General features: G+C 42.4%; 1 protein-coding gene across 6 annotated transcripts in view; it reads left to right on the top strand.

The window, feature by feature from the left end:
- LOC132149129 (SH3 and multiple ankyrin repeat domains protein 1-like) overlaps positions 1–21,071 on the top strand; it is a 120,867-nt gene that overhangs the window by 61,317 nt on the left and 38,479 nt on the right. For all 6 annotated transcript variants that reach the window (XM_059558088.1, XM_059558085.1, XM_059558087.1 and 3 more), the window contains 10 exons: positions 729–883; positions 993–1,160; positions 2,969–3,085; positions 3,430–3,507; positions 4,191–4,257; positions 6,160–6,329; positions 6,906–7,030; positions 7,205–7,353; positions 11,572–11,685; positions 12,094–12,169. In XM_059558088.1, coding sequence (XP_059414071.1) covers positions 729–883; positions 993–1,160; positions 2,969–3,085; positions 3,430–3,507; positions 4,191–4,257; positions 6,160–6,329; positions 6,906–7,030; positions 7,205–7,353; positions 11,572–11,685; positions 12,094–12,169 — 1,219 coding nt within the window. The remainder of the gene's footprint in view (positions 1–728; positions 884–992; positions 1,161–2,968; positions 3,086–3,429; positions 3,508–4,190; positions 4,258–6,159; positions 6,330–6,905; positions 7,031–7,204; positions 7,354–11,571; positions 11,686–12,093; positions 12,170–21,071) is intronic.

The raw sequence follows: 21,071 nt of genomic DNA, 5'->3' as shown, positions 1-21,071 counted from the left end.
GGGAATTTTGTATGTTTTTTTTTTATTACTCCCTAAATCATTAAATAATGTCAGCAGCCAGAAAAAAAATCACAATTTTCTTTTAGAAATAAAATGTTAATCTTAATGTATGTGTATAAAATGTATAAAATCAGTAAATGATGAGGGAACAAACGCCTCTGTAAAAATAGGAAAATAGATAATATTTTGTTTATTTAAGTGCTACTGATGCTAAAAACTAATTTCAAGGAAACAGCCAACAAATATTTGTATTGTAATTGAAATCTACAGACACACATAGATAAAGTGGCATAAAATAAACAATTAAGCATGTATTTTGGATGATTTCTTTCCATTGGTCTGAAACAACACATTATTTAAAGTCGAATCTCAAACATTGAAATGCAAAAGAAGATATTTTAAATAAGTTACTAAAATATATGTACTGGGTCATGTGTATCATAAAGATGTTAACAATTGCAACTAAATAACTGGGTTGAACTAGGGGATCTGGATCAGTGAATGAATCTTCGTGGGCTGGATCAGTTGATTAATTAAAAATGTCAGATTTTTAAAAGAAAAATGTGTTCATCATTACATCAACATGCTGACGAACTTGGGTTGATGCCAGACTTTTTAGACAAATCATATATACATTTATATGAAAGATGTTCCACATCGTAATTATCCATTTGCCTAGTATAATAACTAATCGCTTGTGTGTGTGTTTGTGTGTGTGTGTGTGACAGAGACCCCACTCACTCTGGCTGTACAGACGGAGCCGGGTGGAGGGGAGATCATCAGGGTGCTGGTGATGGGGGGAGCACACATTGACTTTAGGGCAAAGGATGGCTCGACCCCTCTCCACAAAGCTGTCAGAGCACATGCACACACTGCCCTACTGGTAACACATACACAAAACCACAGACAGCACCTCAGAACCATGATTGGGATGAAATTATGCTTGTAATTAAAAATTCATCTTTAAATCTAATAATTTTCTGTGTTTTTAGACGCTGTTGTCTTTGGAGGCATCTCCTGATTATAAAGACAGCCGTGGGTTGACACCTCTTTACCACACTGTGCTGATAGGGGGCGACACCTCCTGCTGCGAGACCCTCCTCTACCACAGAGCCAAGCTGGGGCTCCGAGATGAGAATGGCTGGGACGAAACCCATCAGGTACAAAAAAATGCTGAGAAGAACAGTGTGTGTGGCATATACAGCAAACACCTGAATAACTGATGTGTAACTGATGACTGTTGTAACTGATAAAATCGATGTGACACAATTATCTAGTGTTATTCTATATAGCTATATATATATATTTTATGCAATTTTATATATAAGTGACAATAAGTTTATATTTCATCTCAGTTTGTGAATTCTTTACACTTTTCCAGTCATTTTCCCCTAACAAAATAAATATTATAATAGAAAAAAGAATTTCTTAGTTTCTTTATTGATATTGTTTCAAATCATGGAACAGGTTTGTGTTGCCTGACTTTGATGACATTTATTTTCTGCACAGTTTGCAGCACAGGCTGCAATATTAATAGTATTCCATATTTTTGTCTCTTAGAAATGCACATTTGACAGTAGCTTGAGTTGACAGTGGTAGTAGCTTGAATTCAGATACAGATGTAGTGTAAATGTTCTTTTTCACAAACAGTAACATCTGTAAAAACTGTATCGACCTAATTTGGTAAAATTTTATTATTCTGACTGTTTGAGCTTTATTAAAATGAACCATTGGTCTTCTATAGTAGCGTACATTTAGATTATGATAACCCCAGTTAAAACCATGGTAAAAATGTAACTATATGGTTTCTAGGTATTTGTAGTCTAAATACTTTTAGTATAAATGCACAAACACTATAGCTTTATCACAAAAATACTGTTATTATATTCCATTACTCCTTTAACCACTTCAGCTGTTATTTTGATTTTTTTGAGAATTAGACATATGCAATATTGGACCCACCGGTGGGTCCCCAGAGTTGATGTGGTTAATACATTTAATACATATGCATTAATAATATAGTAAAATTATTTATGAATATCTCACAAATTCTTTTAAAATATTATGGTGCCATTAGTGTTACTAGAGTAAATCCATGGTAAACGATGGTGATTTGTTGATTGAAAAGTCTTCTGAGTTTCTCAGTGTTTCTCATGTATGTCATGCAGCACTGTTTTATTTGCCTTTTAACTAGTTTAAATCACAGACTCATTTGTGTTTTTCGCTGAATTCAAGTGCTTGCTGGCTCTCACAGCACTGTTTAGTGTCGTGTGACAGAGACTTATCAGCGAGTAAACACATATGCTGCTTGAACTTTGAGCCCAGCGGATAAATGCTCAGTGTTAATGCTCACTGATTCAAATCAGTCACGCGGTTTCATTTGTTCATGAGCATTAACATTTATCAAACTCTTGTTATCATTTTATCGAGGAAAAATATATCTCGATAATTATCGTTATAGTTTTATTGTCCAGCCCTAGGTCTTTTGTAGCCGGCTGTATCTGTGAATCATTCATATTTCATGTGTCATGGAAAGCACTGATCTACCCTGAATATACCTGCATGTTTTTACACTTTATGGTTTTATGTCTTTATATTTTAGATATATGTGGTATCATTACAGGAAGTAAGTGACAGGAATGACATTACATTGTTACAAAAAGTTCAAACAAAGTTCAAATAAATGTTGTTCTCTTGAACTTTCTATTTATCAAAGAATCCTGAAAAATGTATCAGCGTTTACACAAAAATATTAAGCAGCCCAGCTGTAAAATACTAGTTAAACTGTGGTAATATTAACATATGTTACATAAGGAGTAAATCAGCATACACATTAATAAAATAAAGTATGTATTAAATTTGTTATAATGTTTCATAGAACAAACATTACACTGTATTTTGGAATAAAATCCTCTCATATCCTCTCCTCTCCTTCTTTGTCCCCCCACCCCCTTCTCTCTTTCTCCAGGCTTGTCAAAATGGGAATTCTCAACACTTAGAGCACCTGCTTTTTTATGGTGCAGACTCCTCATCCCAAAATGCCTCAGGAAACACTGCCCTGCACATATCTGCTTTATATAACAAGGTAAAACTTCAGGTCCCGCCACAAAAAAATAATAAATTAAATAAAAATAAAAACAACACGTCAAATAATAAAATCTCATGTTGAAAATATCTATCTTACACCAGCATGAATTTTCGGGCTGGTTTGTGCTGACTAGTGTTGGTTTGGTGTTGGTCAAGCATCGCCTTGTTCTTCACCTTTCCAGTGATGGTTAAAAGATCCCTGTGAAGATTTCATTATTTTGTGTACAAGTGGTTTATTTACCGGGGTACTAAAGTTGAATGATGTATAATTCTTGTTATATTTTGGCCAGCATCAAATGGCTTCAATGTCTTTAGACTGTTATGTGTAATTTCACCATTTAGGAGAGTTGTGCCCGCATTCTGCTGTATCGAGGAGCCAATAAGGACACAAAGAATTACAGCGGGCAGACCTCCTTCCAGGTAATAATGAGAGTGAGACACTTGCAGATTGTTATTTAGGTTTGTTTTTCAAAGTTCTGCATATTATTAAAAGGTTAAATCAAGTAATTAAAGAAAATTCTATTCTAAAAACCCTATTCCAACTTTATGTATGTAGTTAAAGTTAACTTAAAGGTGAAGAATGTGATTTTTGGATCTTAAAATGCTACCTTCCGTCTCAGTTTAATATGCAGTGATGACTATATGTTTAATAATAACAATGTCTAAAATGTCATGGTTCTGCCAGCTTATTTTGTACACGTGTCTGTTTGATGTCAAAACCAGAAAAGAAAAAAAAACCTAATGATCTTTATAATCAGATAAAAATGGCTTGATTCTTGAAAGTTATCAGTGTTTTGTTGTGATTGTAATTATTATTATTTTTTTTTTCACTTTAGTCTGTTGATGCTAATGATACAGAAATGACACATTGCTGTTTTGTAGCTTGTACTGTGTTTTAGTTTTTGTATGCCCTGCGAGTCCCAGGTGGTGTGAAGCTACAGTGAACCGAAAGAGTTTTACTTAACAGAGCCAGCTGTGACTGTGATCATGTTTTGTATATGAAAGGAAGTTAATGCCTGTGTGTGTTTAATACTGTGTTATTCCCAAGCCCTGTGCGTCATTCACAGATGCAAATATTAAGTGTGTGGGAACTTCTTTTCTAGGTGGCTGTGATGTCTGGCCATTTTGAGCTGGGAGAAATCATTAAAAACCATCGTGAATCAGACGTAGGTAAGGAGCACAGATTTATTTGGTTGTGCCGGTATTTTTATTGTGTGAGATAATTGATTTGCTCTTCAAACTGTGTGACATTTGGAGCTTGATACTTTCGTCTCTTTTTAGCTTTATATGAACTTGCGATTCATATAGTCCCTAACAGTTCACTGCTCCCCACACACTCAGCAGGGGATCTGTTGAAGTTCACTTCATTTGTAATGCTTTGCAACATCATCGAGTACAGACCACACGTGCCCTTAAGATGGCCAAATATCCTGTGAAGTGAATTTTGCAGGACATTATTGGGCAATTGGGGCATATTTCTGTGTCTCTTGTAGTGTTGCATGGTGCACCGGTACTTCAAAAGTATCGCGATTCTCGGAAATTAAAAACGTCACGATTCCTAAATTTATTAGTATCTGCGTTCCAGATTAGTAATAGACGTATTTCATGTTGGTGTGTGCAACGCACGCTTCCAGTGCCTCCCTATGGACGTCTGTTTTTTCTCCTCACGCAAGCAGCAAAAAAGCTGCAGCTGTCATGTGACAAACACTACAGCGAGATGGCTGCATTCGTGGCTTTACTAAACTGATTTGGCTTTACAAAAATGTGTGCATAATCGCATTAAATAGTTTAAATAAGTTGTTCAGATGAACAAAGCATGAGGTTTTCTTGCATAATTAAGATTTTAATTGTTTGGTCAGACAGTAAATATATAATATTCACATTAATCTGGGATTAAACGTGGAGTTATGTTCTGTATGCTAAATATGAAAACGAGCGTATCTGCACAGCACCTATAACTGCGCTTTGTATCTGCTGATTGCTGATCGAGATTTACATGCTTGGCTCACTGACCCTGTATACTCATTCATTTCGTTAATAAACGAGATGTATCAGTTCATTCAGTTCACTACATTCAACAAATCACATGCTCCGTCACATCTCGAGTAACTCTTTGACAGGATCTTTCACAGAGCTGTTCACGAGCTGCGCATGTGCTGCTAAGCGCCGCGCTCTCGCGCTGCTGTGGAGGGAGGAACTTCAGTGAACGAGAAATATTGAGAAATATAGAAGTATTTTAAGGTTACAATACGAAGGTCTAAGTAGCAACGTATCTTATGTGATGTCCGCGATGCGCGGGTCGGGGTGGGTAAAGAAATTTGACTTTATTTGCGGGCTGGGGCGGGTCAAATAATTTCATAAAAGCGGGACCGTGGGTTGGACAGAAACCCGACCCGCGCATCATGTGCGAGCACAAGTGATACTGTGGCCGCCGGTCCACGACTGGTAGAAAAAGATGACTCTCAATAAAGCTCACTGGCTGAGTTTTCTCCTCTGAAAGAAAAGGTTGCACAACTAACAGAATAAGTTACAATATCTGAAATATTGCTGCTAAATTTTATTTGCTTTTTTTTTTTTACTTGAATGGCATTGCTTAAATTTATATTATTTATCTCTTGACATCTTCTGAGTTCAGAAACATTGTTTAATATAATCGCTGTTCATATTTTTATTCAAAGTTCAGAATCAAGATACATTTATTACTCTTATGTTTCTTATGATAACTGAGATAATGCTGCTAAATGTATTCTTTCTTTACCTTGAATGTCATTGCTGTAATAAATTTTTTATATTTTCATATTTCATATTTTGTTCAAATGTTTAATCTGCTGTTCATATTTTTAATTTATTAGTGTGTTATATGATTAGAATGTTGTCCCGGTTTTAAAATAAAGCAGAGCAATGATATTTGAGAGTGTATTTTCCCTTTTCAGGAAAAGTATCGAAAAAGTATCGAAATCGTAATTCTTGACTAGGTATCGGTATCGAAACAATTTTGGTATCGTGACAACACTAGTCTCTTGGTATCTGTTCTCTCTCTGTATTACTGTTTCTCTCCTGATTTGATGTCAGTTCCCTTTTTGGAGTCTCCAAAGTATGCCCCCCAGAGAAGGGAGAGTTCTCGTACTCTTGGATTGCCCCATCCTCATCCCTTCTTGCGGGCCAACAGTGACAACAGCATGAATGTGCCAGACTGGATTGCTTTTCCCAACGCTGCTGGATCAAGCCTTGTCTCCGTGCAGGTAAATTATTATTTCTTTCTTTTGTTTTTTCCCCTAATAAAATATTAAGCAGCACAATTGTTCTTAACATTGATAATAATAAGAAATATTTCTTAAGCACCAAAACAGTTTGTGAATGATCAATTGCTGATGAAAATTCTGCTTTGCCATCACAGGAATAAGTTACATTTTAAAATGTATTAAAATAAAATAAAAGTTCTTTTAAATTGTACAAAATAGTATTTCACAATAATTACTGTATTTTTGATTAAATGAATGCAGCATTGGTAAGTATATTTTCTTTGAAAAACATTTTTAAAAACTTACTAACCCCAGACTTTTTAATAGTAATATAGTTTAAATAATTTTAAATAAATACTTACTATATGGTAAAATATGTAAAATGTGAAAATTATACATTTAAAAATTGAATTAATAAAAGCTGTCCATTAGCATGGGAGTTAAGAGGCAAACTGGTCAATGCTAATCAGCCATGCTAACTTTGACCCTTCAGTCTGACACAAACTTTAATTGTTATTCTTCATATTTATGTTAAAACTTTCATTGTTACTTGTTGTGTTTTTGTGTATCTGTCAGGGTCTAAAGCATGGTGGCACCTTGCGTAGCTCCAGCAGTCCCCGTGGAGTCCGAACCCGTTCCCCGTCCCGTGGCCGAACAGGCGACCGAGACGATCGGAGCCGGCAAACACGGGGAAGACAAGGGTGAGAAAAAGAGAGTAGAAAGGACAAGGTTATAACTTGTCATTCAGTGAACTCTATGCCTATATCATCATCCACATTCACATCCAATGAAGACGGACACCTGCATAAGTAGAACTGATAATAACTGCATAAATGATGTTAACCCTGTTGTTTGATTCGTGTGCCTTTGTACAGGGCGGGCTCTATCAGTAGTCAGGGCACAGCAAGCGGGCAGCGGCGGCGTCTCTACAGTGCCGTGCCTGGTCGTGTGTTTGTGGCCACCCGCTCGCACTCCGCCCTAGGGGACCGCGAGATCAGCTTCAACAAGGGAGACAAAGTCAAAGGTGAATAAATGTGTGTGTGTGTGTGTGTTTGTGTGTGTGTGTGTGTGTGTGTGTGTGTGCGTGAGTGTGTGTGTGGACAAGAACACTGATGTGCGTTGTGTGAAAGTGTGTGTATATATATCAGCAAGAATACCATTAAATGTGTGTTTGTTTCTGTATGTTTTTCACAGGTGTGGATAAACGTTGTCTGTGTATGTATTCTGGTGATATATGTTGGTATGTCAGTATATGTTTGTTTGCGAGGAATGTCAATGTGCATGCGAGTGTGTGTACGTGTGTGTGTGTTTAATCCTAGAGTTCATGTTTAGATCTGTCACCATAGCTTGCATATATGCATGTTTCATCATGTATTAATAAACTCCTAAGTGATAGTGATTTTGCATGCAATTTGTGATTAAATTTGTCTGTGTGTACCTGAGATGGTGTTGTGAGTGTGTATCGGGGCATTATGCACCTATGTCTTTTAAGGGGTACCAGGTACGATAAGATAAAACCAAAGAAAAAGAAAAACAGTTTTGATGGTTATGTAGGTGTACATTCATCTCTAGAGTAAATATATTATAGAAATATATATATTTCCTTACAATTTATACAGGAGTCCCAAGGTCGAATATTAAGTTATTTTGAAAGTGTCATTTTCAGGCCTGAGAAATATAGTAAAATCCTGAAAGTTGTGGAAAAATTATTTATACATTTATGTATACTACTGTTCAATTTTCAGAATTTTGTTCTGAAAAATTTCTATTCATCAAAACAAAGCAAAAGTTATTTTAAATGTTATTAAATTATTTTTTAACTGTATTTTTAATTAAATAAATGCAGCCTTGGTTAGCATACAAGACTTCTTTTAAAAACATTTTACTGACCCCAAACCTTTGAACGATAGTGTTATAGGTATGAATGTAAATGTATCAATATATTTCTCTGGTTTAGAAAGGGAGGTCCACCATTGAGCTGGATTCAAATCTGAGATGTATTTTTTTAGGCTTTAAAGATTTGTGCACAAATATGTATGTTTCAATATTAATTTCAAGAACTGTGCCTTAAATTCTTCCCAGCAGTCTGTACATGGAACAATCATACAAAAGTCATGGGAATTAATTAGGGGTGGGCGATACGGCAAAAATATCATATCCACTGATCTATATACATATATGACTGGATTGCTCATCACGTTCTAAACTGCCAACAGGCAGTGAAGCCACCGGAAGTGTTCGATCCGCCATCTTACTAATCCCTACCAGCAGAGAGCACCATAAAGCCCTTTCACACATACAGACTTTTCCGGAAAATTACCGGTAAATTGCCGTAAAGAGATCATGTGTGAACAGGATCTTTTAAAAAATACCGGTAAATTCGTTCCGGCAATTTACCGGTATGAGAAGTTGTAACATTACCAGTAAATTGCCGGAATTCTGCTGTGTGTGAACGCAGAAGGAAAATTACCGGTATGAGCACGTACGAGTTCAGAACGCGGTGATGTAAGACATCTACTCCGGGCCAATCATAACAATGTGACGCTTTCACTCACTGTTTAAGAAAATAAAATAAATGTCATCCAACTGAAGCGACAGTGAAATTAAAGCGCTTCTCCTTATCCGGACAGATGAAGAAATTTGACATCATCTGAGAGGAACTGTTAGTGATGGAGTGACGTATGATAAAATAACTGTTAACTGTCTCCGAGAGCAATGCATTCACAAGAGAAAGTCAGGTCATCAATAAACTGAAAACATTGTTTCTTAGTATCTAAAAAATAAACGACCATCACAAACGAAGTAGTAAAACCCATATAAATGTGCACTATATCGAATATTTTGTGCGGAGAGTGCAAGATAAATCACGCTTTTTTGGGACATATAGGTGCCAGTGCGATAATAATATAAAATAAAAAAGCGTCTGCTAAAAGCATAAATTTTAAATAAAATAAAGAAATATAAAATAAAGAAAATAAACATGCTTTCTGCCGTCTCGTCTTGAACAGGAGCGCTTACAAAAATAAACCGAAACTCAGCGAATACATGCCTCACAGACATGATAAATATATCTGTAGAAAGCTTTAAATTACTACTTAACGAAATAATACAAACAAACAAACAAAAAAACTCTTTCATTAAAATCATATTCCGAGGAGATGACGAGTCAAGGAACTTCATCCTTGGGACACAAACTCAGAAAACACTAGTTTATTTGTAAATAATTCAAATATATTTTTACTATTTCCCTCTGTCACATTCATGGTAATTACTTTTTTCCGGTACTTTGCAACATCTTTTGAACTCAATTTGAACGCAGAACTGTATCTGCGCTGATAGGCTATTTGATATGAATTTGGATCAGCATAGTCTACATTTGTGAACGCACCTTTTCTGCGATGCCGCGTGTCTTACAGACTACAATTTACAATCGCAAAGTCATTGTGCTGTTACTCCTTTCAAAACGAATTTCACTAAATTGGTCAGCTCCCGACAGCATCAGGTGTTTTATTAATGGTGAGTATAATTATTTAAACCAGTCGTCTATTACGATGTCTCTGTAACAAAAGCAGCTGCATGAATACTAAAATTTGAAACAAAAATGAAACCATTAACTGACCATGTATTACCCTCCATGTTTAAAAATACAAGCGCAGCTGTTTAGAGGTTAATGACGTCACAGAATTTACCGGTATTTTGGAATGGATGTGTGAATGGTGCATTTTTTAATTTACCGGTAAAGTTGTTCCGGTAATTTTACGGCAATTTACTGGTATTACTGTGTGAAAGAGGCTATTGAGTCACATTCAAACTGCTGTCCTAAAATAACTTGATTTGAAGCAAATCAGTCAAACGGGACTCATTTTTATGATATGTGTAATAAATTAATGTTTACTTCAGATGTTATCTGCAGTGTTTATGGTCTTTTGGGGCAGGATAAGCGATATATTTAAATCGTTTAGGTGGGTGTGTCTGCTGCGCACTGATGAAACAGGTAACGATCCAACACAAAATATACCTTATTTCTTTATGAACATAATTATTCAGGAATTATTAAACATGAATGCATTAGTATCAGAAATGGATTTTAATATATTACAATGAATAATACAATTATGTTGTCAATATTGCTCTATAATGAAATGAAAAGCTTAACTTACTATCTGGGAAAAAAAGCTTTATGTCTTTAAATCCGTACTGTATATAGTCAGTATATAGTCAGAATAAATTCAGATTTCAGAACGAACACTTTGTCGTTTGTTGTATATGTTGAGGTCGTGTCCGTCTGATGTTTATCATGTTCATGATGCTCACTACTGTAATGAACGTAGTTTCACTTTAATGACGTCATGAGCAATCCAGTTCTATATTATAGATCAGTGATCATATCACTATTTTTCTTTCAGGAAAATTACAATTTGCAATTTTATCGCAATTCTTTGTCATGCTGGTTTTACTATTTTGCAAGTTGTCTGAGCATTACAGCCGAACTAATTTCATTATTTTAAAAAATAAAATAAATAAATAAAAATAAAGTAAAGAAGAATGAAAGATATGTAGTTTTTTTTTCTTTGTTATTAAAAAGCAAGAACAAATATGGACATTTTAAGTACACATAATACACGTGTCTTGTTGCGCTTTTCGGAGTATACATTTATTTGTCATTTTAACTGTTTGGAAACGGAGTGTAAATGTGGAAGTCCTTCAAATATTTCTTATCCTGTTGCGCCCTCTGTAGGAGTAGCGACTAGTCGACGTCAAGCTAAAAATGTCATGGCAGAGCATTGAAGTCGACTAGTCGATTAGTCTGTTCAACCCTTAGTGCACTGTACCAAGATACTACAATATCACACATTTCTAGAATTAATCAAAAAGGATGTGAACCCTGTTTACACCCACGTATTAAAAAAAATACTTTATGATAACTTGAAAATGTCAAGTCATACAATTTCAAGTAATCAGTAGAAGGTCTTGAAGAACTCGATTAGACATAACAAATACAGAGTTAATGACTGATTTCAGCCACAGCATTTTAAACAAAAACTTTTTTACCTTCCATAATTGTGGAACCTAAATATGAAATATGGTAGTTCAAAATCCACTTGGCTCATAAATGTGTCTGGTCATGACGCTTCTGGTCTATATAGTGTGTTTTTGTTGCTGTACACTCTTCATATGTTTACTGCTCACACACACACACACACACACATACACTGTTGTTTTTCTCTCTTGATTCTCTCAGTGTTGAGCGTGGGTGAAGGAGGCTACTGGGAGGGGACGGTTCGAGGGCGCACGGGCTGGTTCCCCTCTGACTGCGTAGAGGAGGTGGCTCTCCGGAGCCTGGAGCCTCGTTCAGGTGAGATTCTTCACACACACACACACACACACACACACAAACGCAAACATTACACACGTTATAAGTATCAAAGACATCCACACTACACTCTGTCATACTGATAGTCCCAGATGGAGGTGTAGGACAGTAGGACTGCCACTGCATCTCTGTGATGTTGTGATGTCAGAATTGGTGAGGGAGAGCAGCTACTGTATGATGACTATTAATAGTTTACAGCACTACTGGAGTGTGAGAGAGACCGATTGTTTCATTTCACGCTGGCTAAACTCACTGTGGTTTGGGCCACCACGCTCTGTCAGAGTGGGAAACTTCAAGTCAGACATGTTTTTTTTGTCATGCATTTTTTGTTGCACCCTCACACACCCAATCTAATGATGATGTGGATGCGGTTGTGTGTGCGTCTTTCAGAGAGCCGCAGTGACAGAGCCAAGCGACTCTTCCGACATTACACTGTTGGATCCTACGACAGCTTTGATGCGCCCAGGTAAGAACACTTTTAGAATTTATGGATGTGCATTGCTGATATGTTGATGTTGGTATGATGTAATGAAGGACTTTTTGCTAAGAAAACCAGTTTAGAGTTTATGCTGGTTTAGTTAGGGGACCAGTGTATAATACTCACTAAAGCATGAAATACAAAACTTAAAGCAAAACAATTTACTGTAAAAACTGCGGTCAAAGGAATTCTTGCTGGTTAAGGTAGTTAGTAAACATCTAAAATGCTCATTTTTTTCAAGATACATATTTCTTCCTATGCAGATTATTTTCTCACAGCTGTCAGAAACTGTCAAGAGATTTCGATCTTTATCATCTACTTGCATGTCTCATGGGTTTGACTGAGTTTCGTTCAGCACGTGGATAGTTTTCTGTCAGTTCTTTTGAAATGCTGCCGTTGGCAGTGGGAGGCCTTAGCACCTTTTCTAGTGATAGACTGATGGGCATGGAGATGGAGATACCAGTGTGTGATTTATGTCTCTCAATATTTGTGGCCTGTGAGGCTGGTTTTGGAAGTCAGTTGGGAGACTGCTATGTTAAATTAATTTCAGAATTAAATAGCTGAGACTGATGATGAAGAATGTGATATTGAATTGAACTACACTACCTTACATTTAATCGCCATTGCGATTAAAATTGTATGTTTCCTGTAAGTTAGTGTAGTGTACTAAGTGTACATTAAGGGCATTTTACAGTTTAAAACTTTAATATATATATATTAAATATATATTTATATTGCGCTCAGGCTGTTTGGTGCGCATGCACGTGGCGGTGTTTGCATACTGAAGTCTTGTGAAGTTTAGTGGATAATCACGTACAGAAGGCACATGCACACCTGACAGCAAAATGGAGACATTTCCATGGAGAATATACCTGTGAAATGTAAGTTATGCTCTGAGGAAGACAGCACATCTCTAATGCATTAAACAGTGCAGTTAGCCTGTCAGCAGCACATGTAATCAGTTATATGTCAGAGCATCTGAGTTGCTTTAAACTATGATAACTATATCTTATGAGCTATTTTAAAGGGGTCATATGATCTTGCTAAAAAGAACATTATTTTGTGTATTTGGTGTAATGAAATGTTTTCATGAGGTTTAAGGTTCAAATACACATTATTTTTCACATATTGTACATTATTGTTCCCTTTCAGTCGGTCACGTTCGACGTTACGAATGGGATCTCGCCTGAGAGCCCAATCACCTTCGAGTGGTACAAAACGAGCCAATGGTACACAAAGTACCTTGGTCTTCGGGATTTGCATCGTGAGCTCCGCCCGCAGAGCGGGTATATAAGGAGCAACGCGAGCAACTCGCATTCAAGCTTTCGCTTCGGAGCCGAGCACATTGTGTGCTGCTTTCACTGGGGTGCTACAAGCAAGAGCTGGTGTTGGTGTGACGGCGCGATTCAGCGGTTCGTCTGGGTTTCCTGCGACAGCTCCCGCATTCCCCTGAGCGCTTCAACAACTCTGAAAAAGAGATACGGGCTGATTTGCGTCTTTTTAAAGATGTCATTTCGCCCGTGTGTTTCTGGGTGCTGTCGATACATCGCTCCTCGTGACGGCCACGATCGCTGTGTCACGTGTCTGGGCTTCCAGCACGCTGAGACTGCGTTTGTGGATGGCTCATGTTCTCATTGCGGGGACATGACCATCTCGGCATTGAGATCGAGACTCCTTTTAAGATTACCTTAAAAGGTATAGAGTCCCCTCTGCCACACCCCGTTCTAGCTCTTCTCGCAAGAGGGCTACTTCGGCTGGTGGCCAGGGTGACCTGAGGGTTACTGTGTGGGCTTCCCCGACGAGCCAACCTCCTCTGGCCACACCCCCCTCACATATGCCGAAGCCGGTCGAGTTTCCAGATGAGTTTGCTGGACCCTCTCAGGCTCCTGACATCTCATTCGGGGCTCGCGAAGAGGACCGTATGTCGATCGCCGCATCACAAGGCGGGCTTGAGTCCTCGGGACATGAGGATTTGGCTGCGTTGCCTACCTCGGGAGTGCCAGCGTTGTCCGAGTCCGATCCCAAGCTGACGGCCGTGCTTTCCCGAGCGCTCTCGAGGCTGGATGATTGGTTCCAGGGGGCTGCTCATGCGGATCGCCAGCACCCCCCCTCTGGTTCCTTACTTCCCGGTAGTGCACCAGGAAGTAACCAGTTCATGGAAGGCACCTTTAACTGCCCGAAACCGTTCTGGTACTTCCTCCGCCTTCACTGCCCTCAATGGCGGGGTGGCCAAGGGGTATGCTGGGACTCCCCCGGTGGAGTGTTCTGTTGCGCTGCAACTGTGTTCACACAGCGCCTCCGCTTGGCATGGCGGTCCCAAGCTGCCCTCCAAGGCCTGTAAGTTCTCATCCACGCTTGTGGCCAAGGCTTACAGATCTATCAGGCCAAGCTGCTCCGGCAGCTGCACGAGGGCAGTGCGGACCCAGGGGTTTTGCAAGAGGCACGCACTGCTACCGACCTCGCTCTCCGGGCGACAAAGGTCACTGCGCGCTCCCTGGGTCAGGTGATGTCCACTTTGGTGGTCCAGGAGTGCCACCTATGGCTGAACCTGGCAGACATGAGGGAGTCTGATCGGGCTCAGCTCCTCAACTCCCCGGTCTCCCAGGATGGCCTCTTCGGCGACGCGGTAGAGAGCATTGCCCAGCAGTTCTCTGCCGCCCAGAAGCAGTCTGAGGCCATTAGACACATCCTGCCCCGGCGGCCCACTGCTGTCTCCACCCCGCCGCCGGCGCAGCCACCTCAGTCTGCTCGTCGCCAAGGGCGCCCCCCTGCAACCTCCTCCACTCCTGCTTGGCCACAGCAGCAGCCTTCACCCCGGCCGCAGCGAGGAGATGGCCGCAGAAGGGCGGCGCAACCCGTCTCTGCCCCTAAGCCTGCCAAACGCCAGGCCAAGCGGCGTTCCTGAGACGGGCGACCCAGAGCTTGTCAGGAGATGGTAGCAGGACCACTCCTTCCCCCGGAGGAGAGCCGGGGGAGAATCCTTTGTTCTCATTTTCTTTTTGTTACGCCACTGGCCCTGCGGCCGGTGGTACCCAAACCTTCACTAAAAGAGCTGTTTCCTCTACCTCCGGGTCCCAAGAGGCCACGAATGACAGTTGGCGACGTGCTTCCTCGCCGCTCTTGTTCTCCTCTCCCCTTGCCAGTTTCCATGCAAAGCCGGCCTGAGAAAGCTTCGCCTTCTCATGCCCTCTTTGCTACTTGGAGTCAGACGAGTGCCCACACTCCGCCCCCGCTAAGGGACGCTATGCCTCCCATGCCGGGGCTGTCTGCTCCACCACGCTGCCCCACTATGGGTACGCCTGTAGTTCCCTTGACCCCGCTGGTTCGGTTTCTAGGAGCCTGGCTAGAGCTCCCTAGGCCTTCCCGCTGGCTCATCTGGACGCTCAGGCTCGGCTACGTGATTCAGTTCGCCTGGCGTCCCCCCAGGTTTCGGGGTGTCCACGCGACGATGGTGGACAAAGATGCCCCTGTCATGCACGTGGAGGTCGCGATCCTACTGGCAAAGGGCGCGATAAAGCCGGTCCCTCCAGCTGACATGAGTCCGGCTTTTACAGCCCTTACTTCATAGTACCCAAGAAGACAGGTGGGTTACGGCCAATCCTGGACTTGCGTGCCTTGAACCAAGCTCTGCACAGACTCCCGTTCAAGATGCTAACGCCCAAGCACATTTTCGAATGCATTCATCCGATGGATTGGTTTGCAGCAATCGACCTGAAGGACGCGTACTTTCCTGTCTCCATTCTTCCTCGACACAGACCGTTTCTTTGGTTTGCTTTCGAGGGGCAGGCATATCAGTACAAGGTTCTCCCATTCGGGTTGGCCCTATCTCCCCGCGTCTTTACGAAGGGAGCCCTGGCTCCTCTCAGGGAACAAGGTGTCCGTATCCTCAACTACCTCGACGACTGGCTGATCCTAGCTCACTCTCGAGAGCGGTTGTGAGCACAGGGATCTGGTGCTCAGACACCTCGCCCAGCTGGGTCTTCAGGTCAACTGGAAAAAGAGCAAGCTCTCCCCTGTGCAGAGGATCTCTTTTCCTGGTATAGAAATAGACTCGGTCACCTTGTTCGCGCGGCTTACGAACGAGGCGCGCAGTCACTGCTGAATTGCCTAAGACAATTCGAGGGCAAGAGAGCAGTTCCACTGAAACTGTTTCAGAGGCTCCTGGGGCATATGGCGTCCGCGGCGGCGGTCATACCGCTCGGGTTACTCCATATGAGACCGCTTCAGCACTGGCTTCACGACCGAGTCCCGAAATGGGCATGGCAACAGGGCACACTCCGAGTGACCATCACTCCGGCCTGCCGCCGTAACTGACCCCCGTGGTTGGACCCCTCATTTCTACGGGCCGGCATGCCCCTAGAACCGGTGTCCAGACATGTTGTTGTGTCAACAGATGCCTCTGCCACGGGCTGGGGTGCCATGTGCAACGGGCATGCTGCGTCGGGCTCCTGGACAGGACCCCGACATCAGTGGCATGTCAGTTGCCTCGAGTTGCTAGCAGTACGGCTTGCTCTGCACCACTTCAGGGCCCTGTTGAAGGACAAGCACGTTCTGGTCCGTACGGACAACACTGCAACCATAGCGTACATCAACTGTCAGGGTGGTCTACGCTCCACCGCATGTCGCAACTCGCTCGCCATCTCCTCTTGTGGAGTCACAAGCATCTGAGGTTGCTTCATGCCATTTACATTCCAGGCAGGCTCAATCGTGCAGCCGACGAGCTCTCACAGCAGCAGTCTCGCCCCGGGGAATGGAGACTCCACCCCCAGTCAGTTCACCTGATTTGGAAATGCTTCGGAGAAGCTCAGGTAGACCTGTTTGCCTCTCCAGAAAATTCCCACTGCCAGTTGTTTTACTCCCTGACCGAGGGCACTCTTGGCACGGACGCACTGGCACACAGCTGGCCGCTGGGCTTGCGCAAGTATGCGTTTGCCCCAGTGAGCCTTCTTGCACAGATGTTGTGCAAGATCAGGGAGGACGAGGAGCAGGTCCTCATGGTTGCGCCTTTCTGGCCCGGCCAGACCTGGTTCCCCAAACTTGTACTCCTCACGACAGCCCCTCCCTGGCCAATTCCTCTGAGGAAGGACCTTCTTTCTCAGAGACGGGGCACCCTCTGGCACCCATGTCCCGATCTGTGGAACCTACATGTGTGGGTTCTGGACGGGTCACGGAAGGTTTAGGTACCTTGCCACCACAGGTGGTAGCTACCATCACTTCAGCTAGAGCTGTGTCCACCAGACACGCCTATGCTTTGAAGTGGAACCTCTTCATCACTTGGTGTCCTTCACGGCGTGAGGACCCCTGGCAATGTCCGATTGGGTCAGTGCTTTCCTTTCTTCAGGAGGGGTTTGAACGAAGGCTGTCTCCTTCCACCCTCAAGGTCTACGTGGCCGCCATTTCGGCTCACCATGACCTTGTTGAAGGTAAGTCTCTTGGAAGGCACGATCTGATCATCAGGGTCCGGAGAGGAGCAAGGAGGCTCAATCCGCCTCGTCCTCAGCAAGTCCCCTCTTGGGACCTCACAGTGGTTCTATCGGCACTGCAGAGGGCTCCCTTCGAACCCTTGCTCTCAGTAGAGCTAAAGTTTTTATCTTTGAAAACTGCGCTCCTGACGGCTTTGGCTTCGGTGAAGAGGGTCGGGGACCTGCAGGCATTTTCAGCTGACGAAGCGTGCCTGGAATTCGGGCCGGCTAACTCTCACGTTATCTTGAGACCCCAGCCTGGGTACCTGCCCAAAGTTCCCACCACTCCTTTTAGGGATCAGATTGTGAACTTGCAAGCGCTGCCCCTGGAGGAGGCAGACCCAGCCCTGGCGCGGCTCTGTCCAGTACGCGCGCCAGGCACCTACGTGGACAGAACTCAGTGCCTTAGGACCTCAGACCAGCTCTTTGTCTGTTACGGACGCCAGCAGAAGGGAAAGGCTGTCTCCAAGCAGAGGTTATCCCACTGGATAGTGGATGCTATTGTCCTGGCTTATCAGGCTCAAGACCTGCCATGCCCCCTAGGGGTGAGAGCTCACTCATCTAGGAGTGTAGCTTCCTCCTGGGCGCTGGCACACGGCGGCTGGGCGACACCCAGTGTATGTCCACAGTAAGTCTCTCCGCAGCATGTGTCTTTCCCTTGGCAAGCCCCTTGCCAGCTCTGTCGTTGAAACTTCCACCCTGCGGGTTGGGTACCTCAGGGTTCTTATGTATCACCACCTTGGTGGATACCTGCCTTCTGTAAGTCCTCCCACGGGCAGGAAGCCTGCTAGCATAAGTCCAGCTGGAATATGCTACCCAGTGTATTCTGTGTGAGCTATAGGCCCTCACTCGTGCTGGCCTTACGACAGGGTGCTATCACTCACATGGGTCGCTGGAAGACAGCCAAGTGGCGTTTTGTAAGGGACCCCATTCGTAACGTCGAACGTGACCGACTGAAAGGGAATGTCTTGGTTACGTATGTAACCCTCGTTCCCTGAAGGAGTGAACGGAGACGTTACGTCCCCTTGCCACATTGCTGTGCCGCTGAATGGTCGGGTCACTGGCTCTGCTCCTCAGCGAAGACTTGAATGCGAGTTGCTCACGTTGCTCCTTATATACCTGCTCTATGGGGCGGAGCTCGCGATGCAAATCCCGCAGACCAAGGTACTTTTTGTACCATTGGCTCGTTTTGTACCACTCGAAGGTGATTGGGCTCTCAGGCGAGATCCCATTCGTAATGTCTCCGTTCCCTCCTTCAGGGAACAAGGGTTACATACGTAACCAAGACGTTTCTCCTCTATGCCCAAACTTTCTGCTATCCAGTGCTTTGTGATTGGCTGAATGCCTCAAACGTGTGATGGAAATGTTAGGCCCCTTAACATACTGTGATGCATTTCCTGGTCAGAACACCAACACGAAAAAAGACAAAAACAATAAAACCCATTACAAATTAGCAATTTTTTACATCCATTGGGGATATTATTACTGATTATAATGACTTATTAATATTCATATTCATTCTTTGTTGTCCTCAATAGAGTAATGGTGGAGGATGTTATACTACCCACCCTTACTGCCTGTGGTCTGTCACTGAGAAAATTATAAATCCAGTGGATAAAAAGAGTTGGCACGTGAAGTTGTTGGAGTTTAGTTATCATGAGGTGACGTTGTATCGTATTAAAGGCGGAACTGAAGTCTATGAAAAGAATCCTGGCATAATGGCCAGGAGAATCCAGATGTTGGAGGAGAGTATGAAGAAGGCATGCAACAGCATCCTCTGTTCCTCTTTTGGCCCTGTAGGCAAACTGGTAAGGATCCAGCTGTGGGCCGACAACCGGAAGGATATTGTTTAATACCAGTTTCTCAAGACATTTTGCTATTATAGAGGTAAGTGCTACTGGTCTGTAATGATTCAGTTCACAGGGACGAGATCTTTTGGGTACAGGAATAATAGTGGCAGTTTTCCAGAGGGCGGGGACAGTTGCTGTCTGTAGTGACTCTTTAAAAAGTGATTGAAGGACAGGAGATAACTCCAAGGCACAATTCTTGAGCAGCCTCCGGGTGATTCCATCTGTGCCAGGGGCCTTTCCAGTGTGGCACCTCCTGAGCTGCTGATGGACATCTCCCACCATTAATGGGACACAATGTGGGTCTTCAGGAGTGGGTAGGCTCCTGAGCATTCTTTCACATTCAGTGGTGCAATTTAGAGTATCAAACCTGGCATAGAATTTGTTCAGGTCTTTGGCAAACGAGCTGAGATCAGTAGATGTAGGAATGCTGGCATTTGAAGTGGTTCCAGTGAGTGTCTTCACCTTCTGAAAAGCCTGCCTGGTGTTCATACTACTGAAATCCTTTTCTAATTTTTCCTTATATGCAAGTTTTGCCTTTTTGATTTCATTTTTCACAGAGCGATTAATGTCTCTCAGTGAAAGCCACTCTTTGCAATTAAATGCTTGTTGTTTCTCTTTGAGTTTGAGTTTTATTTGGCCGGTCATCCATGGTCTCGAGTTGGGATATCTTTTAACAGTTTTGACTGGAATACTAGTTGCCATGCAAAACTTGATGTAGTCAGTTATTATCTCCGTTTTTTTATCTAGGTCGCCATCAAAAATGCTCCAGTCTGTACATGCAAATGACCCTTGAAGTTGTGCAGTTGTATCCTCTGTCCACTGGGTGATGCTGTATGTAGCTGGCTTTTCTCTCTTCAACAATTGTCTATATTGCGGGAGCAAAAAGACTATGTTGTGATCCTCGGAGCCTAATGGAGGCTGCACGCGAGCAGTATAAGCATTGTTTATGTTCCCGTAGCACAGATCTTACACATTATTTTTTCTAGTGGGGGAATCAACATACTGCTTAAAGGATGGGAGGACACTGTCAAGTTATTATATATTATAGTTATTATAAGCTATTAAAATCCCCCATAATAAACACCGGAGCATCAGGGTATTTATTCAGCATAACATGGACATTCTGGGCTGCTAGCTCAGCTGCCACATTGGTATTAGCACCAGGAGGAATATAAACACAGCTGATAACTAGCGTGGAAAATTCCCGAGGGAGATAGTAGGGACGAAGCGAAACAGTCAGCATTTCTATGTCAGGTGTGCAGACCCTATCATGGGTCTTGATGTTATTGCACCACCGGTTATTAACATAAACATAGACACCTCCACCCCTTTCCTTACTGGAATCACTCGTTCGGTCCGCCCGGACTTATACTGTCTTTATACATGTTGTGTTGTGAATGGAAATGACAAACAACAAGCGCTACTCTTCACTGCTCAAAAATCGTGTTTGAATGATCAGTGGCAAATCCTTTACATATGTAAATGTACTTACAGACTGTGAGTCAGAACAACCTGCATTGTAGTCTACTCTCCCAGGATCAGGAAACAGTCCTCCATAAAATGTGCTGCACACATCTG

This window comes from Carassius carassius, chromosome 9 (genome assembly GCF_963082965.1).
Source record: "Carassius carassius chromosome 9, fCarCar2.1, whole genome shotgun sequence".
Taxonomy (NCBI): Eukaryota; Metazoa; Chordata; class Actinopteri; order Cypriniformes; family Cyprinidae; genus Carassius; species Carassius carassius.
The sequence above is the reverse complement of the archived record's forward strand: the minus strand, read 5'-3'. Positions and strand labels throughout refer to the sequence as shown.